The sequence below is a fragment of the Malaclemys terrapin genome, chromosome 16 (assembly GCF_027887155.1).
Source record: "Malaclemys terrapin pileata isolate rMalTer1 chromosome 16, rMalTer1.hap1, whole genome shotgun sequence".
Taxonomy (NCBI): Eukaryota; Metazoa; Chordata; order Testudines; family Emydidae; genus Malaclemys; species Malaclemys terrapin.
This window is the reverse complement of record NC_071520.1, coordinates 27,826,735-27,853,874: the sequence shown is the minus strand read 5'-3', so window position 1 is coordinate 27,853,874 and position 27,140 is coordinate 27,826,735. Positions and strand designations below refer to the sequence as shown.

General features: G+C 52.3%; 1 protein-coding gene across 4 annotated transcripts in view; it reads right to left on the bottom strand.

The window, feature by feature from the left end:
* Positions 1 to 824: 824 nt before the first annotated feature.
* Positions 825 to 27,140, bottom strand: part of CUX2 (cut like homeobox 2) — a 224,129-nt gene continuing 197,813 nt past the window's right edge. For all 4 annotated transcript variants that reach the window (XM_054006845.1, XM_054006848.1, XM_054006847.1 and 1 more), the window contains 8 exons: positions 25,362 to 26,021; positions 21,636 to 21,737; positions 14,710 to 15,458; positions 12,825 to 12,984; positions 8,680 to 8,949; positions 7,745 to 7,933; positions 6,232 to 6,505; positions 825 to 4,260 (listed from right to left, as the gene is read on the bottom strand). In XM_054006845.1, coding sequence (XP_053862820.1) covers positions 3,444 to 4,260; positions 6,232 to 6,505; positions 7,745 to 7,933; positions 8,680 to 8,949; positions 12,825 to 12,984; positions 14,710 to 15,458; positions 21,636 to 21,737; positions 25,362 to 26,021 — 3,221 coding nt within the window. In that variant the 3' untranslated portion in view covers positions 825 to 3,443. The remainder of the gene's footprint in view (positions 4,261 to 6,231; positions 6,506 to 7,744; positions 7,934 to 8,679; positions 8,950 to 12,824; positions 12,985 to 14,709; positions 15,459 to 21,635; positions 21,738 to 25,361; positions 26,022 to 27,140) is intronic.

Genomic DNA, 27,140 nt, shown 5'->3' with positions numbered 1-27,140 from the left:
CTGCCCCTCCCACAGCGCAGAGAACAGTCCCGGATGGGGAAAACTGCTGGTTCGCCAGTAGCTTTCAGGCAGTGGGCTGATGAGGTGATAAACAGAGGGAGCAGGCGCAGAGGAGGAACCTGTTTGCTCTCCATCCCCAGGAGGATATTCTGGTGACAGCTGGCTTCGGGGCTAGTGCAAATCTTAACTCTGACATTTTTATTTAATCTGCTTTGGTCAGAAATGCTTTCTGGTCTGCCGAGCTGTGTGCTGGCAAATTCACCCTCCGCAATAGTCACGAGTAACGCTTAGCAGGAGCACGTCTATAGCACCCTTCACCTGCACATCTCCATGCACCTCCCAAAGGAGGGGAGCATTAGTCCAGGGAAACAGAGGCACAGAAAGAGGAAGTGACTTGGCCAAGATCACACACAGTCAGTGGCAGAGCCAAGATGAGAATCCAGGTTAAAATCTTGGTTCAGTGAAGCCAGGGGGAGGTTTGCCACGGATTCCACTGGAGCCAGGATTTCCCCTCTGGTCTCTTGACTTCTGGGCTAGTGCCCCAGCCACTGGCTGATAGTGCTGCTTCCTGCTCAGAATCACAAGTACATGTAAGCGAGCAGGCGATGGTTACAGAGGGTAGAACAGTTTAAATAGACAGGCTGCACTGCCCCGAATGCAAAGGCAATGGGAGGCAGGCTGGGCCCTATCATATATCCATGGCATGTTGTGTCATCAAGAACTAACTCCTTGCAGGTCCAGAAGCAGGGAGATGAATGGAGGGAGGAAAGAGATTGCTTAGGAACCAACTCTGAACAAAACAGACCGAAACAGCAAAGTTATTATACAACTTCTGTATTTAGTGGCTCTTTACAGAACTTGTTCCTTTTAAAATTTTTAACAAAGTTCATCAATCTCATAGAAACTTTTTAAGTACAGTACATGAGCCTAACAAAAAGTGATCAACATGTCCCACTAGCTTTTAGTACAACAGGATTTCTGTGTTCAAAAGACTAGACTAAGTGCTTCATCAAATCCCGTTCCACTAAAGCTAACAACTAGCACACTAAGAATAGTAGTCAACGTGTATGCCTCGCCCTTCGATGGCATGTTGGGGTTTGAAACAGTACAAATCGTTCCGTTAGACAAGGTCTCACTTGTTCAGACAGGGCTATGGTTGCTAAAAGATGGCAGATGGGATCCGGGCCGTCATGGAGTCAAATGGATTTGCTTTTAAAATTGGTCATTAACTACCACCCAAATATAAAAATACCTTCTATTCCGATAAAAATGTATACAGTGGAAAAGTATTCCATGCATCGCCTCCGTGCCTGGCAGATGTGCGCTCACGACACTTCAGTCACCATTCGGTGCGGAGATTTTTAACTGGCTGCATCTGTGGAGGGAGGGAATGGGTAGGTCTTGGCATGCTGCATTCTGGTCCTTGCCAAAGGCTGTTAAAAGCCCCCACCCAGCACTGAACAAACCAACACAATTCATTTAAACCAGTCTTCTTTGAAAGGCATTGCGTTAGCCGGGGCTTGATCCCCGGCACGGATTAAGATAGATCTTGGTCTATTCAACAGTCTTTAGCTGCGAGAATGGGGGAAAAATCCATCGCAGGGGCAATTCAACAGCACAGAGATACACGGGCAACTGATGCTACTAAAATGCCTGGTTCGATGGCTGATAACTTAGCACGTGCCTCTCTGTAATGAAGGCCTGATCCAAAGCCCCCAGAAATCAGTGGTAAGACCCTGCATGCTTCAGTGAGCTCTGGACCAGGCCCGAAGACCGCAGTTCAGCGAAACACTGACGTGTAACGTCACACACGTGCCTAGGCCTTACTGAAGTCAAAGCATGTGCTTAAAAGGGCTTTGCTGAATCAGGGCCCCGGTAGACTATCAAGGACCTCCCATCTAAGCACGGGAAGATACTGCGGGTACCAGAGGGTAAATTTGTTGTAACGGCGCCCACTGCAAAGTGGGGGTGGGGTGGAAGCAAGTGCCCCTAAGTGCTGTAGCACTACCTTTCTACTGTCCAGGGTTTATACCCTTCACTCAGTGCGGGGGGAAGGCGGTTGGCCTTAGGCTGTAACTTCACCCAAGTGTTGCTGTAGAGAGCAGCTGAGGACCTATTTGACATGCAGAAGCCATAACATATAAAGAAAGCCATTTGCTGTCGACGGATTCAAACCTGGAGGATAATCCTCATTCCTTGGTGCTCTTCCTAGAGCCCAAAATCTAGCAACATAAAGGTGCTTCTGCCTCAAACGCTGGAACTGCCTAAGGTAAAACCAAACAGATTCCGACTCCGGATGTGAGCCAGTGGTTTATATTTTTTGAGTGCTCGCCCCCAAGCACTGGCATTGAAAGCTCCGAGTTAAGGTGTCCTGCTGGCCGACGCCCACTCACCAAAGGAGGTGATGCTCATGCATAAAAAAAAAAAATATCTTGCGATGTCATGATCATTGTTAACGTACGTTACCATCAAACCAGATACGTCAAAAGACATTTTGCACCCGTGAACCTTTCCCTTCTCCCTCCCAAAATCAGAGATATGGGTGATTTCATTTTTTTTGTTTTTCAAACGGACAGAAAGCTTTGCCGCCAACCGCTGAAATTGTTTCGTTCATTTCGGTTTGTCACGGGTTACTCACTAGAGGAAGTGGAAGGAATTGGTTATGGACCATGCTACAGCTTGTTCAGGAAGGCTATTGCAGACATTTTCTACAACATATACAACTGCACGTGACATTCTGTGTTACAAAGGGTTCAAAACATACCACCAGAACTAAATACATACTCGATGGCATCAAGGGTTTCAATTTAGAGTCTTCATGGACTATACCACAGTCTCTGGAAAGGAGAGTAGCAATGCAGTGTCTTACAGACAAATGTGGAAAAACCGCTAGTCAAAAGTTTATTAAATTTGGTCAGTCTTATAGTGCTTCTCGATGGCTTTGATCAATAAGTCTTTTTTTTTTTTTAATCTCTTCCAGTGGCAAACTACAAGACTTCAGTGTACATTTAATGACACAACTGCTACATCATCTTGATTTTATAGCTATCTTTAATATCAAAACAGCTTAAGCTGTTAATAAATTCCAAAGGATCCTTTTATTAAAATATCTAAAAGAGGTCTATAAATATTTTTTTTTCTAAAAGTGTTCCCAGTTTTTTTTTTTCACATTTAAAACAAAGCTCAGGTTTTATTTATTTTTTGTTCCCTTTCATCAGGCGTGAAGATTCAGAAGCTACGTGCTGTTTTTCCTTCCCTTTCTTATTAACCAAATGGGTTTTTCTTTTGTCCTCAGCATGTGACGAAATTAACAAAATATATATATATTTATATATATACGCCAGTAGGGCTCCCTGTTCCATCAACGTGCTCCAGAAAGTTTATAATTGTCACCAACGAAAGCAACCAATCAGATCCTTGTTCTTCAGCCGCTGCCCAGGCGTTCAGAATTCCCACTCCAGGGATTCCTCCCGATTAGCTGCCTTTTCTAGCCTGTGGATGATGTTGTTGAGGTTGGCCATTTTCTCGTGTCTCCGCTGGATGTTCGTGTTCAGCTTGACACTCTGTTGTAAAGAGCCCGTATCTGCGGCAGGACTTGAACTCTGCACCTTGGCGGAGGTGGTGTTTGGCAGGGATGGAGAGATGGGAGCAGAGGAGGACGGGACTGGCGAGACGGACATCATGAGGCCCGGAGAGGAGGCAGCTGAGGGCGAGTTCAGAGAGACCTCTAGGCTGCAGCGGGAGGACTCCGAGGTGGATTTAAAGCTAATGGGGTCAGGGTGCAGCCGCTCTCCACCTTCCAATTCCTGGGGTGGATGAAGGGCAGAGCAGTCGGGAGTGCCAGCGGCGTGCGCAATGGTGTACAAAGCGCTGCTCCTGGTGAGACTGGCAGTGCTTTGGGGAGCGTCCTGAGCGGCCTCCGCACAGGCGGCATCTACCTGCTCTTCTTTGAGAAGTCGGGGATGCTGGATGGAGGCCACCATGTGCTCCGTCTCCCTCTCCAGGCTGCAAGAGTCCCGGTGATTGTAACAATCACCCTTCTCCCCCGCCTCCATCTGCTCCTGCTTGACCCTGATCAGGGTCTCGCTCGGCCCTCTGTGCTTCGTGTCTCTGAAGACGGGCTTCCTGTCCTCCCCCTCTGAATCCGGGCTCAGCGGGTTGGGGACTCTGTGCGAATTGCTGCTCCCACAGCTGCTCGGCTCCAGGTCTGTGTCGTTGTCTTGGGCCCCTTCCACCAGCATTTCCCGGCGCATCCGGGACCTGCAGGACAAGCACAACAGGACGGTAACAGCAGCACTGTGCACCACCAGCTGAGCCCCTCAGAGCGGGGGGTGTCACCACCTCTGAACCCCTTCTCCTCTCCATGAGCCCAGGCTGCCACGTTACTGAGGGCTGGTACACACTAGAAAGTCAGGTCGCCTTAGCGACGTCACTCGGGGGTGTGAGAGACGTTGTTAAGCTGACCTAAGCCGCAGCGTAGACAGACCTAGGGTGACGGAAGAATTCTTCTGTCAACCTAGCTACCGCCTCTCGGGGAGGTGAATTTACCTCAGTGACAGAAGAACCCCTCCCCTCACTGGAGGGACCGTCTACACCACAGTGCTAGAGAGGCACAGCCGTGCCACTGTAACATTTCTAGTGTACGCTGAGCGAAGGCTCCCAACTCCCCTGGACGGTTGATATTCGAGTGGGCCGCAGCACAGGGAAATGATCTGTCAACATTTGTTCAAACTTTCCCACTTGTGTCTGTCTCACAGGCTTCTAATGGACCCCCACAGGCTGCAATTATTTTCCACGTGGGTTTTTTATCTGCCCGTTTTGTCACCGTTTCACTGACTGACACCTCCATGAAACACTTCGATAGCGATGTTGAGCAAAAAGTACCATGGAAAACGTTGCAAAAAAACTAAAACTTCTGGACACGTTTTCACCAACAGTTTCATTTTTGGGGGGAACAACTAAAAAACGTAGTGCAAGCAATGTTGTGCAGCTCTAGCATTAACCCCCCGGCGTGTCACCTTGGGGAGATCTAAGGCAGAGCGAGGCTACATGAACTATCCAGGATTAGATAGAAGCACCTTCGGACCAGCATAAGCATCCAGGCGAGGGGACCGGACTGCTTTAGCTGTGCAAGGGTTTCAAAGTGATAGTGTCGGCATAAACCTGTGTGTAGACCGGCCCCTGGACGTGGGGGTGACAGAAATGCAAGCTGACCCTTTTTAAGATCCGTTGCATCTGTCTGCACCTTACTCAAGTATAATGTCTCCAGCCATTCCCACGGAGTCACTTCACCCCCCACCCCACCGGTCTGCACACCTCAGTGAGTGGGAGCCGGGGGACGATTCCTGAGGCCCTTGGAGCCCGGCCGGAGGAGCCAGGGATCTGGTGCTAGCCCGTGCTATGCAGCCGGAGGCCCGTGCTAGTCATTGAGGAAGAACTGAGACTGGTGGATGTAGGAGAGCAGCCCTTTGGAGATGGACTGGCTCCGAGTTCTGGCCTGACTGACCGTGTCCGCTCACTAACAGACTCCAGCCAGGGCCAGATGCAGCATTTGAACCTGCACAGTGCACAAATCGTGCCTTGTTCAATTCTGCAACAACAACGGTGGGTTTGCACATTAGCCATGGGCGAGGGTCTGCAGAACCGAGCAGCAATAGCTGTCAATGCGGACACTGAATGTGCTGTCATTAGGTTTCAGAATCAACCCCCCTGTTTTAAGGGACGTGGGCTGCTCACTCCTCTCTTGGGAGCGGTTGTGGCAAGTGTCTCTCTTGGCTAGCCTGGCTGCAGGTCCAGGAACCTGCGCTGGGCTCGTGGCCACACCACGATGGTGTTAGCAATGAGAGCTGAGGTCCTACAGTGGAGGGATCCCACTCGGTTGCACCATCCGGGACCCGCTGTGCCCTGCATGCCGACTCCTCGCTCGGGTTTGTGAGGTCCATGGCAGTGGGGTTTTGCTTGCTGCTGTGTGATACATGGAAACGCCACCCACTGACACCCCAGTGCCCCCACCCTTGAGCCAGGGCCACGTATATCTCGGGAGAACTTGGTTTGTGTCTGAGCAGCAACACACAGACCTTCCTCCGGGGTCCCCTCCCACTCCCCCGGCCAACGTCTCGCCTCTGAAAATGCAACTATGGGTCTCCGAAGCTCAGAGCCTCCCAAGATCCCCACCCCGTCCCACTCCCTGCCGAGATGGAGACGGCCCCACCCCACCCAAACCCACCATACCTGTAGTTATGGAACCAGTTGATGACTGTGTTGGTCTTGAGGTTCAGCTGGAAGGAGAGCAGCTCGATGGTCTGTTGGGACGGGTATGGCTCCAGCTGGTAGGCCTTCTTCAGGGCCTCCTTCTCTTCTGGAGCTAGGACCACCCGGGGCTTTTTGACCTGGAGAAGGCTGAGGTCCTGGGGCTGGAGGCTGGGGCTGGTGCACTCAGAGTGGGTGTTGGGAGACTCGCTGTCGGAGCTGGCACTGATCAGCCCATAGCGACGCTTCAGATAAGCTAACGGGAGAGGAGAAGATGCAGCCCATCCATGAGATGCCCTGTGCTGCCAGCACCCCTCCGCCCATCTCTCCACTCGCTCTGCTACCACCAGGCTCTCCCAGTGGGCAGCCAATGGGGAACATGGCAACAAAGAGGCCAGGGCCATAAAACCAGCCAAACCAAACCTCTGAGGCAGCATGGACAGAAACGGCATGCGGCACGGTCCATTCCAGAAAGCGTGCTCCCTGTTCCCTGCCGCGCAAGTGAGTGCTGCAGTGGGTCAAAGCCTCAGGTTTTCCCCTCTGGAGACTGGGGCCTGAATCTTGGGTTGCACTGGGGGAAATTCACCCTAGGAGCTGGGTTACCGCTGTCAAGGATGCAGACATGACTGACCCTGAGCCTGCACTTCTCATCAATCCTTCTCTTCCGGGGCACTCACCTGCCCCAACCCCTCTCTGACCACAGCACTCTTGTCATTCCTTAGCAATGAGGAACTATCTCGGCAGCTTGCAATCCTGTCATTCTAAGACAATTACACGCCCCGAGAACATACCCCGATAAGGCCAGAGCAAGCACTGGAGACTGGCGAGCTACAGCCAATAGATTCTAGTGACACCTCTCCTGCACAGGGCACCTGCCAGCCCTGAAGGCTGTCAGAGCAGAGCACCATCAATACATCCTGCCCTGGTGAAATGCAGCCACCTCTAGTGTGGAGGGGATAGTCAACCAGCAACAGCATATTGCACTGTGGGGTGGGGCGGGAACGTTCTGGTCACGCCCCTATCTGAGTGCCCGGATCGGCGCAGTCAGCCCTTCACCACCATTCAGGAACACTGCCCGGAACACTCTTTATCTCCATGGCAAGGTCATTTGTAAGTCACCAGACTGCAATGGGCCAACTCCCAAATCCCAGGTCAGTCTCAGCAGTCCGCTGGCTGTGGTGCCTGCTCGGCTGAACAGCAGAGGTTGCGAGCCCGATTCCGAAACGCCTTCCCCCAGGTTTACACTGGGGGTAACGCCATTGATTTCAGTAGGGTCACTCCTGATTTAAACCAGTACGAGAGCAGAGTCAGACCCCAACTCACAGGGAATTGCCATCAATAAAGGCCAGCCCACAACGAGCTAGACACGCGAGCCTGAACTTGGTGCAGCGCAGTGTCAATCCAGCGTGGCGTTCAGGGAGCGATTCCGGATTTACACCGGCCCCGGCGCGGTGCCCCCTGGCGCTGTGCTGAGCTCCCGGGCTTCGACACTCACCTTTCTTCTCCAGTTTCTTCATGTCGCGCAGCTTGTCGACGTTGTGAGGGTCGTTGAGCCAGAGCTGCATGCGGACGAAGGGCTCCCGGCCCTTCAGGCTCAGCTTGTGCCACGGCTTGGGCCTGGAGAGGAGGTCGGAAACGGAGCCCTGCGTCAGGCCCAGGATGCTCTCCCCGAACAGCCGCTGGCCTGGCAGAGGAGAAGCAGAGGGGGGTTATACCATCCGCCACCGCGGTTCAGGCCTGGAACCGGGGGTTTGGAGCTCAGCACGGTCCCTTATCGCAGCTGGACTATTCTGCCAGCACCGCTGCCTGCAATGACGTTGTTCCTGATTATCTGAGCCAGCAGCAAAGATCCCACCGACTTCAGGGGAGCAGGAGCAGGCCCATCCCGGGGGGAATTTGGCCCGTCTGCTGCTGCTACGAAGCGGATGCTCTCATGAAGGAAGCAATGAACAGAATACTGTGCAGTGGAGATGGCTGAATCACGCTCAGCTGCCTTGCTACTGGCAGCGGGGGTGTCCTTGCCATCGGGCTGGCCTCGCCCGGGGCCTGACGCTGAGGGGAGCTCTACGCTGGAGATGGAGGTGTCACTTCCAGCTCGAGCAGACAGACCCAGGCGAGCTCTCCTCGAGCCAGTGTGCTAGTTACTGATGTTGCTGCAGCTGCGCGAGGTCTGGCTCTTCGAGCTGGGAATGGCCCCTCCAGCTGGAGCATAGACCTACTCTTAGACCTGGTGAGAGGCCCAAACCGATGCACCACAATGCAGCCCCCTGGATCTGCTTCCACGACCAAACCGTGTGCCTGACCCTTCTCCCTGTGCTAGGCTGGACTGAAACCCCGGAGCCCCCCCCCGAGCCTAGCCCGTCTCTGCAGATAAGCACACGCGCTGCTGTGGAGGTCGCGGCTAGCCAAGCGGCATCTGGAAATCAGCACCTAGATTGTTGTCCGTTAACACCTCTTTGACCTTCTTGGTGATGGAGTACGTGTCTAGTTCGGGTGACATGGCGACGATTTCCTGGATGCCCACCGGTGCTTGGCTATTGGAACACATCTTCCCACTCAGTGACGAGGCCGACCTGCTCTCCGGTTGCTGATTTTCTTTGCTGCTCTCCAGAGTTAGAGTGAGTGGCTCTGGGGGGCTTTTGTCTTGCTCCAAAGGGCTGGGCGGTGGGGAGGGGGAAGACTGGGTCTCCCCAGGGCTGGCTGTCAAACACCAGGAGACAGAAAGCATTATTATTGCCATTCACACAATCCTGTTTCCTCCTAGCTGTAGGGTTCGCCTTGGGGGTTTTAAGTTTATTCTGGTCAGCTCGGTTTGTTTGCTCATTAGCTCTGTGTGGGACAGAGGCTTCTGAATGAGCCTTTAAACCTACCTAGTCCTTAATAACATCCCAGAGCATCTTTCAACCTCAAGGATCCCAGGGATCATTTCCCGCGTCACTGAAATGCAGCCACTTCTGGGGCAAAACGCAGCAACTATTTAACAGCACCCAGCAACACTATGCACCAGAGAAGAGAATATCATCTCACTTCAAACTGCAAGGGGGCATTTAGGAAGGCAGGATGGAAGGACATTGGGTGAAATTTGGCTGGGATAGCAGGGTTAATACTCTGACTCTTGCAAAAGGTGCCGCAGGAATTTTATTAGTCATAAGCAGTTAGGACTTGAGAAACCCAGTTCTCCTCAGCAGCACACTAGCCCCAAGCACTGGGCTGGAGTCCAGAGCTCAGCCCTGACTCAGTGGCAAGAGGACAGCCTGGTGACTCACCAGCACCACTTCCTACTGCTGGCTTATTTATAGCTGCTAGGCCATGGCTTTGACTTTCAACCATGAGCTAGTCGCTTGCGCTTGGCTGCTGTCTCCTCGTCAGCCACACGCGAGACACAAGGGTCAGACTGAGCCTTAATCACCCGAATGTTCCCGGCAAACACAAGGTTTTGATTGTGGCACATGAGATACCTACAGATTTGTGGACAAAAGCCCAGTCCGTGGGCACAGCAGGCCCAACCCCAGGGCCCTGGATCCCAGAGTCCTACAACGGCAGCAGAATCGAAGCTTTCTTTCTAATACCCTTTATGTCTCTAGCCCTCCTGGCTGCAAGGAAAAGCTGGAAAAGGTTGATCCAATGTGACCAATGCAGCAACGTCTGTCTGAGTCTGCTGACAGCCTTACGCACAGGTTGCAGCAACAGCCACTGTAGCCAGACAGGAAGGCATCTGGCCCCACACTTGGCAGAAGAGCCTGGGGGGAGGATGCTGCCCATCTTGTCACGGTTAGGGCCACAGCCAGCAGTCCTCTGCTTGACCGGGGGCCCCCCATGTGTGCCTAGGATGCTGGATGGTGTTAATCTGGCCCCGGTGGTACCTTTCACGACTAGTGAAAGTTTGTGTGCGAGCATCGAGCCGAAAAATTCATAGAAATAGGAGCGCAGGTGTGTGACAGTGAACGTAATATTCACTCTGCCCTGGCCGCTGACCCTTCTCCCCTCCCCTCTAGATCTCAACTGTCTCTCCGCCATGATAGATCACAGGGGAAGACATTTAAGTGTAATTGAAACATTATTTTGAATGGGTTTATTGATAACAAAATCCTCTTGTACAAATCTGTCAGTTGCCTGTGCGCGGCTGCAGACTAATCGCGCGGCACGCCGTCTTGCCAGGTCTTTCCCCCTTTCTTAACAACTGTCAACTCCAGTCAAGTCTCAGATCATCTGGGGGCAGACAGGAGTTGACCGAGAATCCCTTTCTGCAGTAAATCTCCAGCTTGCGTGTTGCATTCACCTTGGTGGGGGTGGAAGGGGGAGGAAAAAGCAAATCAATGAGAAATAAAATAAATGTGAACATTGTTTATTGTGGTGAGTTGTCGTTTGCGACACGTGCGGGCTGGAGAACAGCGGAGGGGGGAGAAATGCCATGTCTCTCTTCTTTTTTGGAAGCGAGGGAGAAATAAGGCAAAATCTTTTATACAGATCCTGTGGTGGTGGAAATAATTGAGGAGAGAAGACAACATGAGCATCCCTCCCCCCCCCCCCCCCCAGTTCCTTCTCTGTTCTAGGCACACAGCCAGTGGGTTTTGTTGGTGTTGGTGTTTTTTTTTTGTTTTTGTTTTTAACTAGACAACTTTCAAAACCAATTTCTGACAAAATAACATTTGAAAGCTCTGTATAACCACCTTATCTTGTCTAACAGACTAATTAAGGGGGTTGGAAATCAGTCTGATGTGTCAGAACAACGGCTGGGGAAAGATGTATGAAGGATCCTTTCCGAAAGATGACAGCGTGTGTGTGTGTTGGGGGGATATGAGTGTGCCTTGTTTTAACCTGGAGATGCAGCACTCCAATTAGAACGCAGCATGGGAGGGGTTGCGGGAGGGGGAGGCTGAGATTTATGGAATAAAGAACACAAATTCCTCCTGTGTTTAAGAATTCAAAGGCGGTCAATGCAGAGAGTGCCTGGAATAGTTGTGATGAGCAGTGTCAGCATCTCTAATGGCTCTGAGATGGGACAAGGGATTGACTGGCAATCTCCCAGACAGGTTTGCTAATGCAGGATGCCATGTGCCCCCGTAGGCTCTGGTGCTCGCCAGCTACATTTGCTTTCTCCATTTAAACAAGCTTTGACACCTGTTCCAACACGTGAAAGGCCAGTGAAGTCAATGGGAGGCTTTTCACTGACTTTACTAGAAGATGAATGAGGCTCATGGCAGCACACCTTGAGAGAGACCCCTGTGCCTTGCATCTGCATTGAGGGCTACATTTTGCTCTGAGATACATGCATGGAATTCTACAGGAGTTCTGTGTGGGTATATCTCTGTAACATGCTTGTACATTGTGGGTTGCACCCCCTGTGTTGGTGTGCCAGAGAGAGGATAATAACCTACTACCGGTGCCCCAATGGAACTCCTCTTTTAGCTCAAGTGGTACAGGTCTGTGTTGTGGTGCGACAGGTCTCAGGTTCAAACCCTGCTGAAGACCTGTGGATGGATCCTGTCAAATATCCATAGACATAAGCCCCAAAAATGTTCAGATGTTTGTTGGAGCCTCTTCCTAATGAGACTGCTCTAACTACACCTTTGGCTGGAATTTTCTTAAGTACAGGCTGTTTTATGAAATATACAGCACTGCTGGTTGCCAGTCAGGAAGTAATATTGTGAGACTGGTCTCTGCAGGGGTTCAGAACTGATTTTTCACTTCATTAGCAATTTCAAAAAGTCGAAAAAAAATTTTGTTTCAGATTGAAAACTAAAGAATTCCACAAATGGAAGAGTTGAAGAAAAATTTCAAGTTGAATGAAACGCTCTCTTTCAATTTTGACTTTTAAAATGTTCTGAATTTTATATTTAAAATTCAAAGATATTTTGAAATCAGAAATAATTTCAAATTTAACAAAATGTTTTGTTTAGAAAATGTTGAAAGGAAATGCTGTGATGTTTCAGAATCCTCTCTCCCACCAAATGAACAATTTGGCGAAATTGACATCAGTTCACGAACCGTTTCGGTGTCACTGAATCTGCATTTTTTTCGATGAAAAAAGGTTTCCGCTGAAAAATGTCACCCAGCTCTTGTATTTTGGCACTTCTGCTATAACTTATCATTTGTATTATGGTTAGTGCCGAGAGAGGCCAGGGCCCCTTGCGCTTGGCCCTCTGCAAACACCTTGCAAAGAGACAGCTGCTGCCCTGCAGATCGACCTGCCAGAATGGGAAGTGCAGATCTTATCGAGAGATTTTATCCTGCTTCTGGGTTTGGTTAAAGAGGAGAGAGCTGGAAAGTAACTGAAGTTCCCAGGTTAACACTGGAAGTTCCATGGCTTATGGTTGATAGAAGTATCAGTGATCAGACTGATCGACAAGTCTAACAGGTGGACTGACCCATCTATTGATTTATCAGCTAGGTCAATCCAATGGACCAGATGAATATCGCTGCTTAGTTCAGACTACAGATGGGCCAAACCCTCTGAACATCCTAAGCTCTGGCCAAGTTGGAACCTGGATCCCAGATATGGCTTAGGCCCATCCCTACATACCAGATTCAAGGCGGCGGGGGCAGTCGTCAGACAAAGAGCAGCATGAACTTACCCTGTGGCGGGTTTGGTTGCTGGCTGATCCCTTGGCCAAGCTGATCCGTGAGCCACAACTGCATCCTGATAAACGGTTCCCGGCCTTTCTGGGTCAGCTTGCTCCATGGTTTGGGCCTGGACAGCATGTCACTCACGCTTCCTTGAGACAAGCCCAGCACCTAGAGCAGAGGTCACAGGGGGAGAGGTTGGGTTGCACGGTTAGCGTCCTCTTCAGGAGGATGCTTTAGTCAAACACAAGTTACTGGGCTCAGGAGAGGGGTAGCTGGGTGAAATAAGGGCCTGTGATACACAGGAGGATCTGGGGGTCCCTTCTGCCCTTAAACTCTATGAATCTTTGCTATTTTTCCCCACAGATTCCCCTCAGATCAACCTAGTGTTAAGTGGGAGATTCCATGCTACTGAGCATCCCAAATACTGAGGCTGGAGACCGGCCTGGTGTTCACAGCATCTCCTGGTCATGTCCCGCCCCTGGTTCAGAGCCTGTGCTGGGAACTCGCAGCCCTGGGGGAACGCGGCATGATGCTGTCTTTGTGCCCTCCTGATTGCTTCATGCCAGCATAATAGAGTCAACCCCCGGGGCTGCTCTAATGATGGCACCCTCGCCAGGCGCCGCCGGTGGTGCCATGCACTGTGGGCGAACACTTCCCGTTGCCAGCATGCCCCCTACGCTGGGGCTCTGCAGCGTGTGCAGGGGTTTCACAGGAAAGCCCATGCTTGGGAAGAATTCTCCCAGGTGGCTGTGGGGCTTCTCTGACCCATGTCCGGGGGGTTGGCGGTGGAGAAAGGGAGAGAACAACAGGGGCAGAGTCCAACCCTGCAGTTTACACATTATCTGTGGGCATCAGGCTGTGCGCCTAGCACTCAGAGGAGGATGTGGGCTGAGAGCACCTCTAGAGCCCCTTCCTCCCGGCGTGGTACCAAGCCTCACTCCAAGCACACCGTGCCGTGAGATCAGCATGGCGGCTGGAACGGAGATGACGCCGCTCCATTAGCTGATCTCCAAAGAGAATCCCCCCCTGGCTGGGCCCAGAAGCCCCCGGCACCCCCCAGAAGCCAGCGCCACAAGTCCCCAAAAAAGGGGGGAACTCCAACCAGAAACGGCCCCGAAGCCCTTCTGGCCACCCAACGGGGGTGCCGTGCTTCCGGCCATTCCCCTGGGAGAGGGGGGACAGGCTAGGCCGCGGCACGGCTCAGAGTTGTCTGTGGGGGATTCTGCGGGGGGCCGGGGGAAGGAGAGGGGCAGAGGAGGCAGACAGAGGTCTGTTGTTAGGAGCTGAGGGGAAGCTGTGGCTGGCGGCAGGGAGAGGACCCTGGCACAGCAGAGATAGCTTGGCCCGGGCCTGGCAGCGAGGGAGACAGATGGGAAATGCCCCGGGGCAGGGAGCGGCTCGGGGAGCAGGAGACAAGTGGCACCTGCAGAGAGGGCCCCAGAGATAGGGGCTGGGCTTTTACTTGGGGACTTGACCCACCTCCCAGAGAAACTGGTTTGTATTCCCTGTCTCTTCACGGGCCCCCAGCCAGCCACCCTCCTGTCTCCAGGCCCATCGAGTGGGTTTTCTGGGGCAGATATCAGCAATAGCTGGGGGAGAGTCCAGCCCCCAGCAGTAGCCCCCCGCCCATGATTCTGGGGGAAAGGGGGTATCTGCTGGACTGAGAGGTGTAACTCCTTCCCCATGGCGCTCGAGGGGTTGTGGAGATGCTGGGGGCCCTCTGGGGCTGCTAGCAGAGGAGAGCTCAGGTGCTCGGGGATGGCCAGTGGGGGAAGAAGCCGAAGTGGCTGGGACAGCCGAGAAGACCAGAGAGGGAAGCCAAACTTTAAACTGGGGCTTGCTTGGGCTTGGGGCTCCAGCCAGGCCCTGGGCCAGCCCCAGCCGGATCGGTACCTTTTCCCCGAAGATCCTCTGGCAGATTCCATTCTTGGCCAGTTTCTCCTTCACCTGCCTGGTCAGCTCCAGGGTGTCCACCTCCCTGTACATATACATCTCATACTGCTCCGGAGTCAGCGGCGGGACGGTCGGCTTGAGGGTGCGCGGGACGTAGGCCGGGTAATAGGAGAGGCGGCCGGCGCTCTGCGGCTCCGCGCTGGCCCCTTCGGACTTCATCTCCACAGCCTTGTGGGGCTCATCCTCGCCCGCAGCCAGCTCCTCCTCGCTGGGCTCCCCCCGCGGCCAGGCCCGCCCGTTGGCCAGGCTGGAGTAGCTGGAGGAGGAGGAGAGGGAGGGCGACACCGAGGTGTAGGGCTGGCTGAGCAGGCTCCTCTCCGACGCCCAGTGCTGGTCGAAGTAGGAGCCGGCGTCGCCTATCTCCGACTTGACCTTGCGGATGATGCTCTGCACGAAGGCGGCGGGGGAGAGCACCGTCAGGGGGGTCTGTGTGGAGCTGGAGCTGGTGCCCAGCGTCCCCTCCTCCTGCTTGATGTAGGCCTGGACAATGTTCTGGCTAACGGCGGCCAAGGTGGAGCGCTCTGTGGGTGGCGTGGCCACGGGCCTGCTGCCGGACTCAATCTCCAGCAGGGCCTGCTGCTGGGCCTGCATCTCCCGCCGGGCCTGCTCCAGGATGCTTTTAATGGCCTCTTCCGAGTTGCTGTTGCCGTTGGTGACCACCTGGGGAGCAGCCGAGCTCTTGGTTTCACCTGGGGACAGGGCAGACAACGCAGGAGTGAGGGGGCAGGGAAACGGAACTTCATTGGGCAACGGGCATCTCGACGTGGGGTTAGGCCCCACCGAGTCACTGGGCGCAGCACGGCTGGCTGCAGGCCAAAGAAGGCCCATGGAGGTTTTAGGCCGTGTGCTAGAACTTCCCCTTCATTTCGGAGAGTATATTGGAACGAAAGGACCGGGGGCCAGGCCGCGTGGGGGAGTGCCAGCTCGCCAGGACCCAGAAGAGCCCATTCTGCACAGGAGATGGGACGGCCGCCATCTTGGCCGACACACCAGGGACTGAACCGGGGACTTCCAGAGCTAAAAGCACGAGCTGCATAGCTTGGACTAAACGGTGCTTGAGCTGTATCAGACTCACATCCCCTCCGTCATACGCCCCTGCCAACGGCAGGGAGACAAGCTAAGCTCAGCCCCTGCAGGGGATGCTGATGGGGAGTCTGCGAAATGGGGACATGTTCTTTTGTAAGCAGCTCCGAGATCTACAGTTGGAAAGGCTCAGCAGCCCAGAGCCGCCACGCTGGACTCAGCACAGTCTAAACCAATAGGATGAGCTGTTGTAAATGCACTGCAAAGAGTGAACGGTGTCCGCATGATCCCTCTGGCAGAAACGAGCGAAGGGCTGCCGTCCCCTTCCTGGAAAAGAGCACTTGGAACAGGTGTCAACGCGCCCTTCGTGGAGAGCCAGCCCTTGAAATCCCTTATGGGCATTCATGTGAGGAGGAGCGGAGGATATGGCCCCTGGTTAAAATCTACGGGGGTGGGGGTGGGGGGGTCCCTTTAACACCACCACCAGCATGTCTGTATACAAGAGCTCTGTTTGTTAAAAATACTATTATTAATAATAAACCTGGTGCTTATATACAAATATGATTATACAGCATAGGGTATTTCAGGAGGAATCTGGGATGCTATTTCTATATCTAGAGAGACAGGGTGGGAGAGATCATATCTTTTATTGGACCAGCTTGTTGGTGAAAGAGAGACAAGCTTTCGAGCTTACCCAGAGCTCTTCTGGTCTCTTTCCCCAACATAACTTGGTCCAATAAAAGATAAAAGATATGACCTCGCCCATTCTGTCTCTCTAATATCCTGGGGCCAACTTGGCTACATCATCACTCCAAACAATGGAAGCTATTTATAGATCCGTGCACCCTATATGGAAAAAACAGCTAAAAAGCATTGTAACCTCACTCACTAAGGTGTCACTCACTGTCACCCTGTGCGGTGTCTTCTGCAGAGATCAAAAGTTGAACGTTCATGAGTGGAGAGGGAACAAAGCCAAGCTATTTTTGCAGGTAGCATAAAATCTTTGAAACTGCTGGGTTATGTAACTGTGACAAATGCCATCTAACGACAGCCTGCTAATACGCTGCCGAAGGACAGGGAAAGCTTTTCCATTGTATTCCCCCATTTTCATTTGCTTCAGCTTTATGAACCATTTGGGGCTGAAACTTTACACAATTACTCTGTAATGTGTCGTGAACTGGACACCCAAAAATCACTAGCCACTTTGAAAAATCTTGGCCCTAAAGTCCAGAGGGGAATTTAGAACCCCATGCAAATATTTACATAAAGAATTAAATTAATCTCTATTAATGGGATACATGGCTAAAACCACAAGAGTCAGGAAAGGCAGATGTTTCCAGGAGCAATAGGTTCTTAGCCCCATTATGCATTGTGTACACACATAGGGAACAGATTGTCTGGGGCCCTCATTTAGTGAGAGGTAACAGATGTCTGGGGCCCTCCAGTGGAGGAGAAATCAGAAATGAGGTGTCTAGGGATACTCTGAGTGTAACTTGTTTTATTTACACACACACACACCAGTTCTGGAACAGAGGGGAGTCAAACAGCATGCAGAACAATCCCTTCTTTCTGGGTTCTCAGCCCATCTCAATGCCTGGTTCCCAGGGAGCAATTCTGCCTCAGGAATTGACTCCACTCAGACTTTGTCTACACTAGCACTTCTGTCGGTAAAACTTTTGTCAGTCAGGAGAGTGAAAAAAACCACCTCCCTGACCAACATAAGTTTCATCGACAAAAGTGCTCGTGTGGACAATGCTATGTTGGCAGGAGAGTCTCTCCTACTGACACAGCTAACGTCGCTCGTTGGGGGTGGTTTAATTATGCCGGCCAGAGAACACTCTCCTGCCAGCAAAGAGTGGCTACACAGGAGACCTCACAGAGGCACAGCTGTAGCGGTAGAGCTGTCCCACTGTAAGGTCTGTAGTATAGACATAGCCTCAGAGACCAAGGCAGAGAGCAAACTCTCCTGGTGCTCCCACACCTCTCTCTCCTCTGAGCCTTGAATAATAAAACTAACATCCAGACACAGAGCATATCTTCCCAAGGCTGAACATTTGCTCGTATGCCAAGGAAAAGAACTTGGAAGACTATGTGTAACAGCGCCACCTGGGGACACTTACCATAATAACGTTTTTCAGCAAAACCAGCAATATATTACACCACATGTTAACTACAAAGTCAGGAACGCATAGGTGCAGCAGGGCCAAGATAGAGGGGCAGCTCCAACTTAAAATCTAGTCATTCAGTGAAGCAGTCTGTTAAACATGGTTTCAGGTGCCACATCTGCCCCTAAAAGGCCCCCTTGCCAATATCTGTGGGTTCATAATCTCATTTTCTCATAAAATAGGTTTCCTTTCCCTTGTTGGCGTGTGAAAGACCCACACAAACAACGGGGGAAACTGACCAATCCTGCACACATTTATGTATGTTGTCAGTCCCAGAACTGACAGACATACCAGTTTGCAGGACGGGGCCCTTACAGAGCAGATGGGAAGTGGTGAAACTGACTAGACACAAAGTGCACCAAGTAACCAAACTGAAAATAGAGAGAAAAATAACTCCTTTCTCTAAACTCTCACAGCCAGTTTAGGGTTCCTTGAAACAAGAGGAGTTGAACATTTCCAGATGGAGGGGTGATAACCTGGCTGACATCCAGTAGCTCAAGCACTAGACTGCGAGTCAGGACAACTGGGCTCTATTCCCGAGTCTAGCACTAGGTCCTGCTCTGTTCTCTTGGGCAAGTCACTTTGCCTCACTTTCTGCTCCCACTGTTTCTATTGTCTATCTAGATTGTAAATTCGCTGGGGCAAGGACTCTCTCGCACCACGCGGCTGTACAATGGGGCCCTGATTTCAGCTGCAGCCTGCAGGCACTACCATAATACAAATAATCATCTAATTCTGAATGTTGCTTTTGACCCCTTAAATTCTACAATTCCCATTTTAGGACTTTTAATTTTTTTTGCATTTAATTTCCTTACCTTTTTAAAAAATTGCCTCTGCTTCATATCATTAGCATGTAAATGGTCCCAGTCTGGATGTGATGTTCACATCTCGTTGAAGTTAAGGGGGTAGGGGAGTTTCCATACTGGCTGCCATTGTGTGACTGGAGTCAGTTTCCTGCATTCCTGGATGAATATGGCAGCAACCTATCTGTCTACATGATGCATCTTGTATCTTCACAACGGAAAAGGATTTCAATTGTTTTTAAATTCTCCCATAACTCAAACCCAGGTGAAGAGATTTTCCTTGAATCTTCTTAATAAAATTCACCTTTGGGCACACATCTATCTTAAAAAATGTCAGCTCTATTGGGATTGATTTTTAAAGTCACAGGCACACGAAATCAGAGAGTTTGTCTGGACATAAGTGCCCAGAAGAGCGTAAGTTTTGCCACGCATATATATAGCCAGCGTTCTATTTCTACCACTGCAAACTAAACCCCATTAAAGATTATGCCAATACGCAAACATGTTTGTTTTCCCTGTCTGCTTTTCCACCATTCTCATCTAATTTCATTCTTGGGGATTCTGCTCTCTCAGCAGACTACCTGTTTTAAAGTATTTGACTTCTTGTAATTGACTCTGAACACAGCTGGTTTAATGATTTCTCATGCCACATGGATCGTGCATTCTCATTTCATCATCTGTTTCAGGGGAAAAAGGTTAGATTTGAAGTTTTTAAAAGATCACATACCACAGCAACTCAATTTACATTTGCCCTTGTGCAGGCAGGGAGGTGAAGCAGCTCTCAGAACCAAGGAAAACGGTTTCCTCTCTAACAACATTTAAATGGTTTGTTTTCATTGCTCTCCTCTACTGTCACAAACTTAAACTGAAGGTTTAATTTTTTATTACAACTGTGCATATGGATTCGGCAAAATGACATTGTCTCGGTTCTACTAAGAATCAGATCCAACCCAGTAGCAAGATAATGCCGCTCCATACTAGATTATTCTTCAAAGACATGAAACTACAAGGAAAGCCTAATTATGGAATTACTTCCAGAATCATGCCATGTACATTGGCCAAACTGGACAGTCTCTATGCAAAAGAATTAATGGACACAAATCTGACATCAGGAATCATAACACTCAAAAACCAGTAGGAGAACACTTTAACCTGTCTGGCCATTCAATGACAGACCTGCGGGTGGCAATTATGCAACAGAAAAGCTTCAAAAACAGACTCCAACGAGAAACTGCTGAGCTGGAATTGATATGCAAACTAGATACAATCAACTGGGGGGGGGAGGGATAGCTCAATGGTTTGAGCATTGGCCTGCTAAACCCAGGGTTGTGAGTTCAATCCTTGAGGGGGCCACTTAGGGATCTGGGGCAAAATCTGTACTTGGTCCTGCTAGTGAAGGCAGGGGGCTGGACCTTTCAAGGTCCCTTCCAGTTCTAGGAGATAGGATATCTCCAACTTAGGCTTGAATATGGACTGTGAATGGCTGAGCCATTAAAAACATTGAATCTATCTCCCCTTGTAAGTATTCTCACACTTCTTATCAAACTGTCTGTACTGGGCTAGCTTGATTATCACTTCAAAAGTTTTTTTTCCTCTTACTTAATTGGCCTCTGAGTTGGTAAGACAACTCCCACCTGTTCATGCTCTCTGTATGTGTATATAGATCTCCTCAATATATGTTCCATTCTATGCATAAGAAGTGGGCTGTAGCTCAGATACATTTGTTAGTCTCTAAGGTGCCACAAGTACTCCTGTTCTTTTTGTGGATACAGACTAACGCGGCTGCTACTCTGAAAGCTTCCAGAATCAGAGCTGCTTCTATGCCTGTGTCCAGCAGAGGGCAGCATACGCAGCATACCTTTCAACAGACCTATTGGAAATGAGTTGAATTTTATACATACCATGCTCAGGGCTAAGTAGTTCAAAGAGCACCAGGGAATTCATTTTAAAGGGACACTTCCAGATTAAAAACTCTATAGCCAACACTTTCCAACCTGGATGCTTAAAGCTAGGCTCCTAAATCCATATGTATGGTCGGCACCTCCAGTTTGGTAGCCAAGTTGGACAATTTTGACCTAGAAGCTTTTCAAAAGGAACGAGTGACTCTGGGCTTCCAGCCTGAGACATCATAAACAGGACTCGGTCTTCAGAAAGTGCGGAGCAGCCACCTTCTGGCAGCCAGACCCCACTAGGCACTCAAAATGGTGGAGTTGAAATCACCAGACACTTTGGCAAACCTTTCGCCCCTACCTGTGCACAAACTAACCCAGGTGAAGAAATGGAGAGCGTGTGTTGGGTTTTCAACCTCCCTGGGGATGCTCTATTGGTGGTGTTTCCCCCCTTGTAGGGGTTTTTCCAGCTTACCAATGCCGAGGGGCGGGTTAGTTTCCCTTCCCAGCTCTCTGTGTGTGAACACCGAGTTGCAACGTGGGACACAAGGAAGGCCAGGGACTGTTCCCCACTTTGCTTGGCTTGGAAGGCGCAATAACCCTCGGGGTGGGGGACACACCATCAAACTGCCACAAAGCTGCCTCCCCGCTGGTGCCCACACACTAGAAAGGGTACTGGGGATACCATTACTGTTCTCATTAGTCATTAGCTATGTGGCTGTCAGATTCACGCAGCCGAGCCCTCCGCTCATTGCCTCCTCCTGCACCTGCAGTAGTTTTGCTCATTTAACAAGTCCTGGTCTCTGTTTTCCAGGTGAGGTATCTCCGGAGGGAAAGAACAATGAGAGAGACGTGGGATCCCAGGCACTGCCTCAGCTCACAAACATCGCTTTGTCTGCTTGGCGGCGTAAATCCCTGGTACGCACTGAGGATCACACACATCTGTGTGAGGGAGCTTCGCCTGGCTCCGTGATTTCCCCACCTACCTCCCTTCTGAGACTCAATCTCCTTCTTCGCTTGTTCCAGGATACTTTTGATGGCATCGTCAGAGCCGGTTTCTGGAGTTCTAATCCTCGGCGTAATGCTACCTGATCAAAGAGGCATGATAACAGATTTGTCACTTGCGCTGTTTTTACAAGCTCAACTTGTATGTCAGGAAGTATTTACGGATGCTCATGTTCAGTTATTTTTAGGAACGCCGGTTTTAAGGAAACGTCACTCCCCATTAGTCACTAGCAAGACTGAAGAGAGGCCAGGTAACTGGCTGTCAGTTTTCGCCTCGTTCACTTCCTACACCACGCAGCATGGCCTCATCCCCCCCTCCCACCGCCCTCTCGTTTGAAGGGCATTGAAATCCCATTCGCAACAAAGGCAGGACCACACAAACGGAGCAGGGCTGCTGGAGTCGGGGTGGGTGTTCGTACATTGTGAATTAACTTCGCTTCTGGGGGAATAAACTCTAGGGGGATTTCGCAGCACTGTGTTCTCAGCACTGCTTGGCCAGGTGGTAGGGGCACAAGTGCACGAGGGGTTAATCCCGGCTCAGCTCCCCCTCCCCCTGTGCAGGTGCTGAGGGGAAGGGCTATATATTGGTGGCCTGGGAGGTACAGGAGGCAAAGTGCCTTTGGAAGCCTCGGGCTTCACAGCCGGGGCGGGCATAGGGCTGGGCTGGCCCCCACTCGGCGAGTCTTCTGCTTTTGTGTTATAACCATTCTCCCTGCTGGCCGTGACTGCACCCTCCAGCTGATCTTCCCCCTGCCTTCCTCCCTGTCACTGGCAGAGAGGCCAAGGGCCCACTGGGCCATGGGTACCGAACTACCAGGCCTGCTGTCATCAGGAAGTCAGTGATCAGTGTCATCAGGTGCTCCGATGCCTAGATACCACAGTGATGGGCCCAGGAGAGGAGCTAAAGACCTGCTGTTTGCTAACATGCCCATTCTGGGCCTTGGCTCAGGCACATGCTGCCTTGTCTGCACTAGACTCACAGGCGGTGCTTTGCATGCGCTGAACTGGTCAAGCTAAAAATCTCGTAGGGAGCCTGAGCTGTACCTCAGCCTGGCTAGCGTGTGTCCAAGGCAGGGCCCTGTCTGCACTAGGCTCGTCACACCCGTCAGGAGACGCCAGCTAACGCATGCGAAAATCCCTCCTCAGGCCAAGTCTAGCCCAGGCCCTGGCACTAAATAGCGGCGTTCAGTCTCCACAGTCTGAATCCGGTGCCTAGATTGAAAACGGCGTGAAAAGCCTCCACTGAACCGACATTCCTACGGGGCCTTTCAAAGGAGCTGCCAGAGGCCAGGCTTCAGCCCCGGATAACGGCCCTGTGCCTTTCGCCTCGCCAGTGAATACATCCGTGGGCTACAGGCTCTCCCGGGAATGGCCCAGCCCCTGGGCAGGATGGCTTTCATTTGTTAGGGTGGCTGCCCGGGTCCGTCTAAACCCTCCAGCCACACTGACAAACAAACGGCTCTCACCACCGCACACAGTTTGCAATGAGCCTGACCATAACTGGGCTTGGATTCCAATCTGCTCAGAGAGGCCACGTGGGTTTTTATCTTCTGTGATTCCACAGTACGTAGATCAGGGCTCGTGTACCTGGGGGAAATTGACCAGCGGCGCTAGTGAGGAATAGCTATTGCAGAAGACCTCTGCCGGTATGATTTAGCTATTCTGGAATAACTCCCCCGTGGGAACGCTCTATTCCAGGGACAATTACTCCGAGAACAGGTTAGACAAACACCTGTCAGGGAAGGTCTAGTCCTGCCTCCATGTGGGGAGATGGACTCCCGAGGTCCCTTCCTGCCCTGCGTTTCTCTGGTTCCAGAGCAGGTCTGCTGGTCAATTTCCCCAGGCAGACCAGCCCTTAGAAACAAAAAGCCACTTTCCACCACTCATGGCTCCGAAGCAGAATGAGCCAAGTGGGTCTTATCTTGATTGCGGCCGTTACCACTTGAAATGCTAACAGATGCAGTGGTGTAGCCCCTTCTCCCCCACCCCCTTCCGGTAATGTGCCTACGGTACAGCAAAGCCCCAGAATCTCATGTGACTTCTGCGATACCACGCACCATCTGGATAGTAAAGTACAGGACTAGAGGCCACGGGAAGTGTGGAGAAGTTACGTGTTTGCTGAGAACTAGGACAGAGCTATTGCTGCACTAGGTGACTGCATGAGCTGCGCACCCTCCAGTCCTCCCCTGGATCCCCTAAGGACTCTGAATGCTGCAGGTGTGGGGCGGGTACCCTCAGTTCTCTGCTTTTCAGGCATCTCCATCTGCACCGCCTGGGCCCAGCTTCGGCCCGGCAGGCTGAGATTTCGAACGTGCCTGGTAAATTCTCATGTAGGTCATTTCCGGAGAGAGATGAAGCCAAAATGACGGTGCCGCACTGATTTGACACCCCCCCCTGGATTGTGCCCAACCAGGGTTAGCGCAGGGGGAGCTGTGGGAGGATCAGGGACCAAGGGGTTAAAAAGGAGACATCTGGAGAATGCTGCTAGTCCCAAGCCCCAGAGGACCTGAGTCTGCAGCAGGCCAGTGAGTCGCTCCAGCGTCTCACACAGCGAAATCCACAGCCTGCCTGTCAGCGGGAGGAGAGAGGCTGCAGCAGGGCAAAGTCTGCAAGGGACCAGGGCCTCATGGACAACGGAGCAGCAGCATCTTGAGTCACTTTATATGGTCTGGTCAGGGTCCTGCCCCTTGGCACACGGAGCCAGAAGATTCTCTCCCCACTGAGCTGTACATAGCAGAAGATGCTAGGTGAGCTGTACCCCGCGGCGTTCTGGTTTGTTCCTGGCAGAGGACACGGATTCTATCAATGGCTTTAGCCCAGTTTGAAACGGCGTAGTGTCATCTGGTGCGGTTTTAGGGATCTGAGTCAGCATTTGTTCAATTCTGAATGGCCTGGGAGCCGCGGGCAGCCAGGCACTAGAGAAATACAGGCCGACTTCAGCTCCTTAATAAAAGTGGCCTGATTTTGTCCAGAGATGCCGAGCACCTGCCTGTTTCTCATGTTGCTAATCTGCAAAGGCAGGAACATCCCATCCTGCCTCACAGCAAAGCTGCTTGGTCTTGTGGTTAAAGTACAGGACTGAAGAGCCAAGCTGCCTGGGTTCTAGTCCCAGCTCTGACATACACTGTGTGTGGCCTGAGACAAGTCGTTTTCCCCTCTCGGTGCCTCAGTTTCCCCTGCTATAAGCCAGGGCTACGGTTTCCCTGGCTGAGTGTGTTTGCAACACTCCCTTGCATGGAGGTGCTAGAGAATTGCTCAGACTGTTTATTAAATAGCTGAGGTCTCACATCAAGACTTTGTTATTTTGACAAAACATTCTCCTGCACATTGATTGGGACTCCCTGAAACATTACCATGAATAATTAAATGCCACTTGTCAGAAGAAATGAATAAAGCGCATTCAGCGACGCAGCCCCTTCAGGTTTGTTTTCAATCATTATTCGCCAGGCCCCAAGCCTCCCTCCATGCCCACGGAAGCCAACGGTGGCAGGCGCTCAGCACCTCGCAGGATTGGACCCTGGCCTGCTGTTCACGGGCGTTGGGAACTGGGGCTGTGTTTCCTTCCAGCTGGTAGTGCAAAGCAGGGAGTTTTCCCTGGGTCTTGGTGGGCTATGGAATCACACCCAGCAAGGCAAAGTGAAAATCCCAAAGCTGCCCCCCGCCTCAGCTCACGCAGCGTGAGAGCCGACCCCCTCCGGGCCACTCACCTCGCTGGCGCACCTGAATGGTCCTCAGCGCCAGCACGTTCTGCTCATCGGAGAGGAACTGCTTCATCTTGATGAACGGCTCCTTCCCCTTCACCGTCAGTTTGCGCCAGGGCTTGGGCCTGGCCAGGATCTCGCTGACGGAGCCCTGCGAGAGCCCCAGGACGTAATGGCCAAAGACGCGCTGCCCGATGTTGTGTTTCAGCAGCTGCTCCTTGACTTGGAAGGCGATCTCGGCCGTGTCCAGCTGCTCCTCGTCGGCCGAACTGGCGCTGTTGCCTTCCGACTGGTCGCTGGGTGGGCTCGAGTCGCTGGCGGGGGCAGTGTGGCTGGGATTGGTGGGCAGCGGGGGGCCTTTGGCCGTGTAGAAGGGGGAGGGGAAGGCCAGCACACTGCCGTTCTCGCTCTTGTACGCTGGCGGCACCATTTGCTTGGGGAGCAAGGCGTCCGTCGGCAGCCGCTCGCCCGCAGCCATGCTGGGGAAAGGGGACAACGAGAAAGTCCTCTGGGCTTCCTGGGCCATGGTGGAGGCCAGCAGAGGCTGGAGGGGGCTAGGGGAGGCAGGGTCTTCCCCGGGGGGCTGAGAGAGCTGCTGGGGAGAGGGGTAGGACTGGTCCGTGCCCATGGAATCCTTCACCAACTCGTCCTCAGAATGACCCTCCTCTAGAGACGAGAGAGAGAGAGAGAAACACACACACTATAGCGCAGGGCGCTTGGGTTGGGGCCAGTGCTCCCAGCCAGGCAGCAGGAACTGCGATACGCCCTTTGTCGCCAGCATGGCCGCACCATCCAGATCCTCGCTGTGGCTGGGACCAGGGGATGGGGTGGCCGAGGGACTCCAAGCTGGGTGGGGCTGAGCCCTATTTCGTTGAATCCAGGCCACATTTGGCCCCGTAGGGGCTGCCTACACTGCGATTAAAAGCCCGCGGCTGGCCCCTGCCAGCTGACTGTGCTGTAGATGTTCGGCCTCGGCCTGGGCGAGTCCCAGAGCTCGGGCTGCATCCTGGGAACGTCTACACGGCAATTAAACCGCCGCGTAGCCCGAGTCAGCAGGCACGGGCCAGCCGCGGGTGTCGAATGGCAGTGTCGACGTACCGGCGGGACAAGCCCTGGCTGCACATGCAAAGGGAGAGGCCAGCCCTGCCCCAGAGATGGGGATGCCAGCTGAGGAGCTCCTGCCATCAGCCCTAAAGCAGGCACAGCTGGGGGAGGGGCAGCGCTGAGCCTGGGCCAGCCGGCCCACAGGTTTTCTCAGGCCTTTGCCCGACGGAGAGCTGTGCCCCTGAGGTGAATCTCGGGACAATGGCTGTGCTGGAGCCTGGAGAGCAAAGGCGGATGGACTCGCACCAGCGCCTAGAAGCCTCTATTGCACCGTCTGTCCAAAGACGCCAACACACCTTACAAACGCGGGGGAAGGGCTAGCAATGAGGAAACAGCAGCACAGGTGGGGAAGGATGGTCTTGGGGATAAAGCAGCGGTTTGGGGCTCTGACAATTTGGGTTCTCTCCACAGCTCTGCTACAGACACCTTGTGTGAGCTGGGACAAGCCATAGCCCTGCTCTGTGCCTTGGTTTCCCCATCTGTATAATACCTCTCCCCTGCCTCTGGGGGTTGTGAGGCTGTTCTGGGGTTTGCTCAGCAGTCTCAGATAGAAGGAGCTGTCCTTAAGGCGTAGCAGTTTCAAGGAACCAAAGGGAAGTAGGTATCCAATTCCCCTCCCAATGTCAGTGATGAGTCGATGGGAGAGTTTGCAATGGAACCCAGGAGTCCTGCGCACACCCA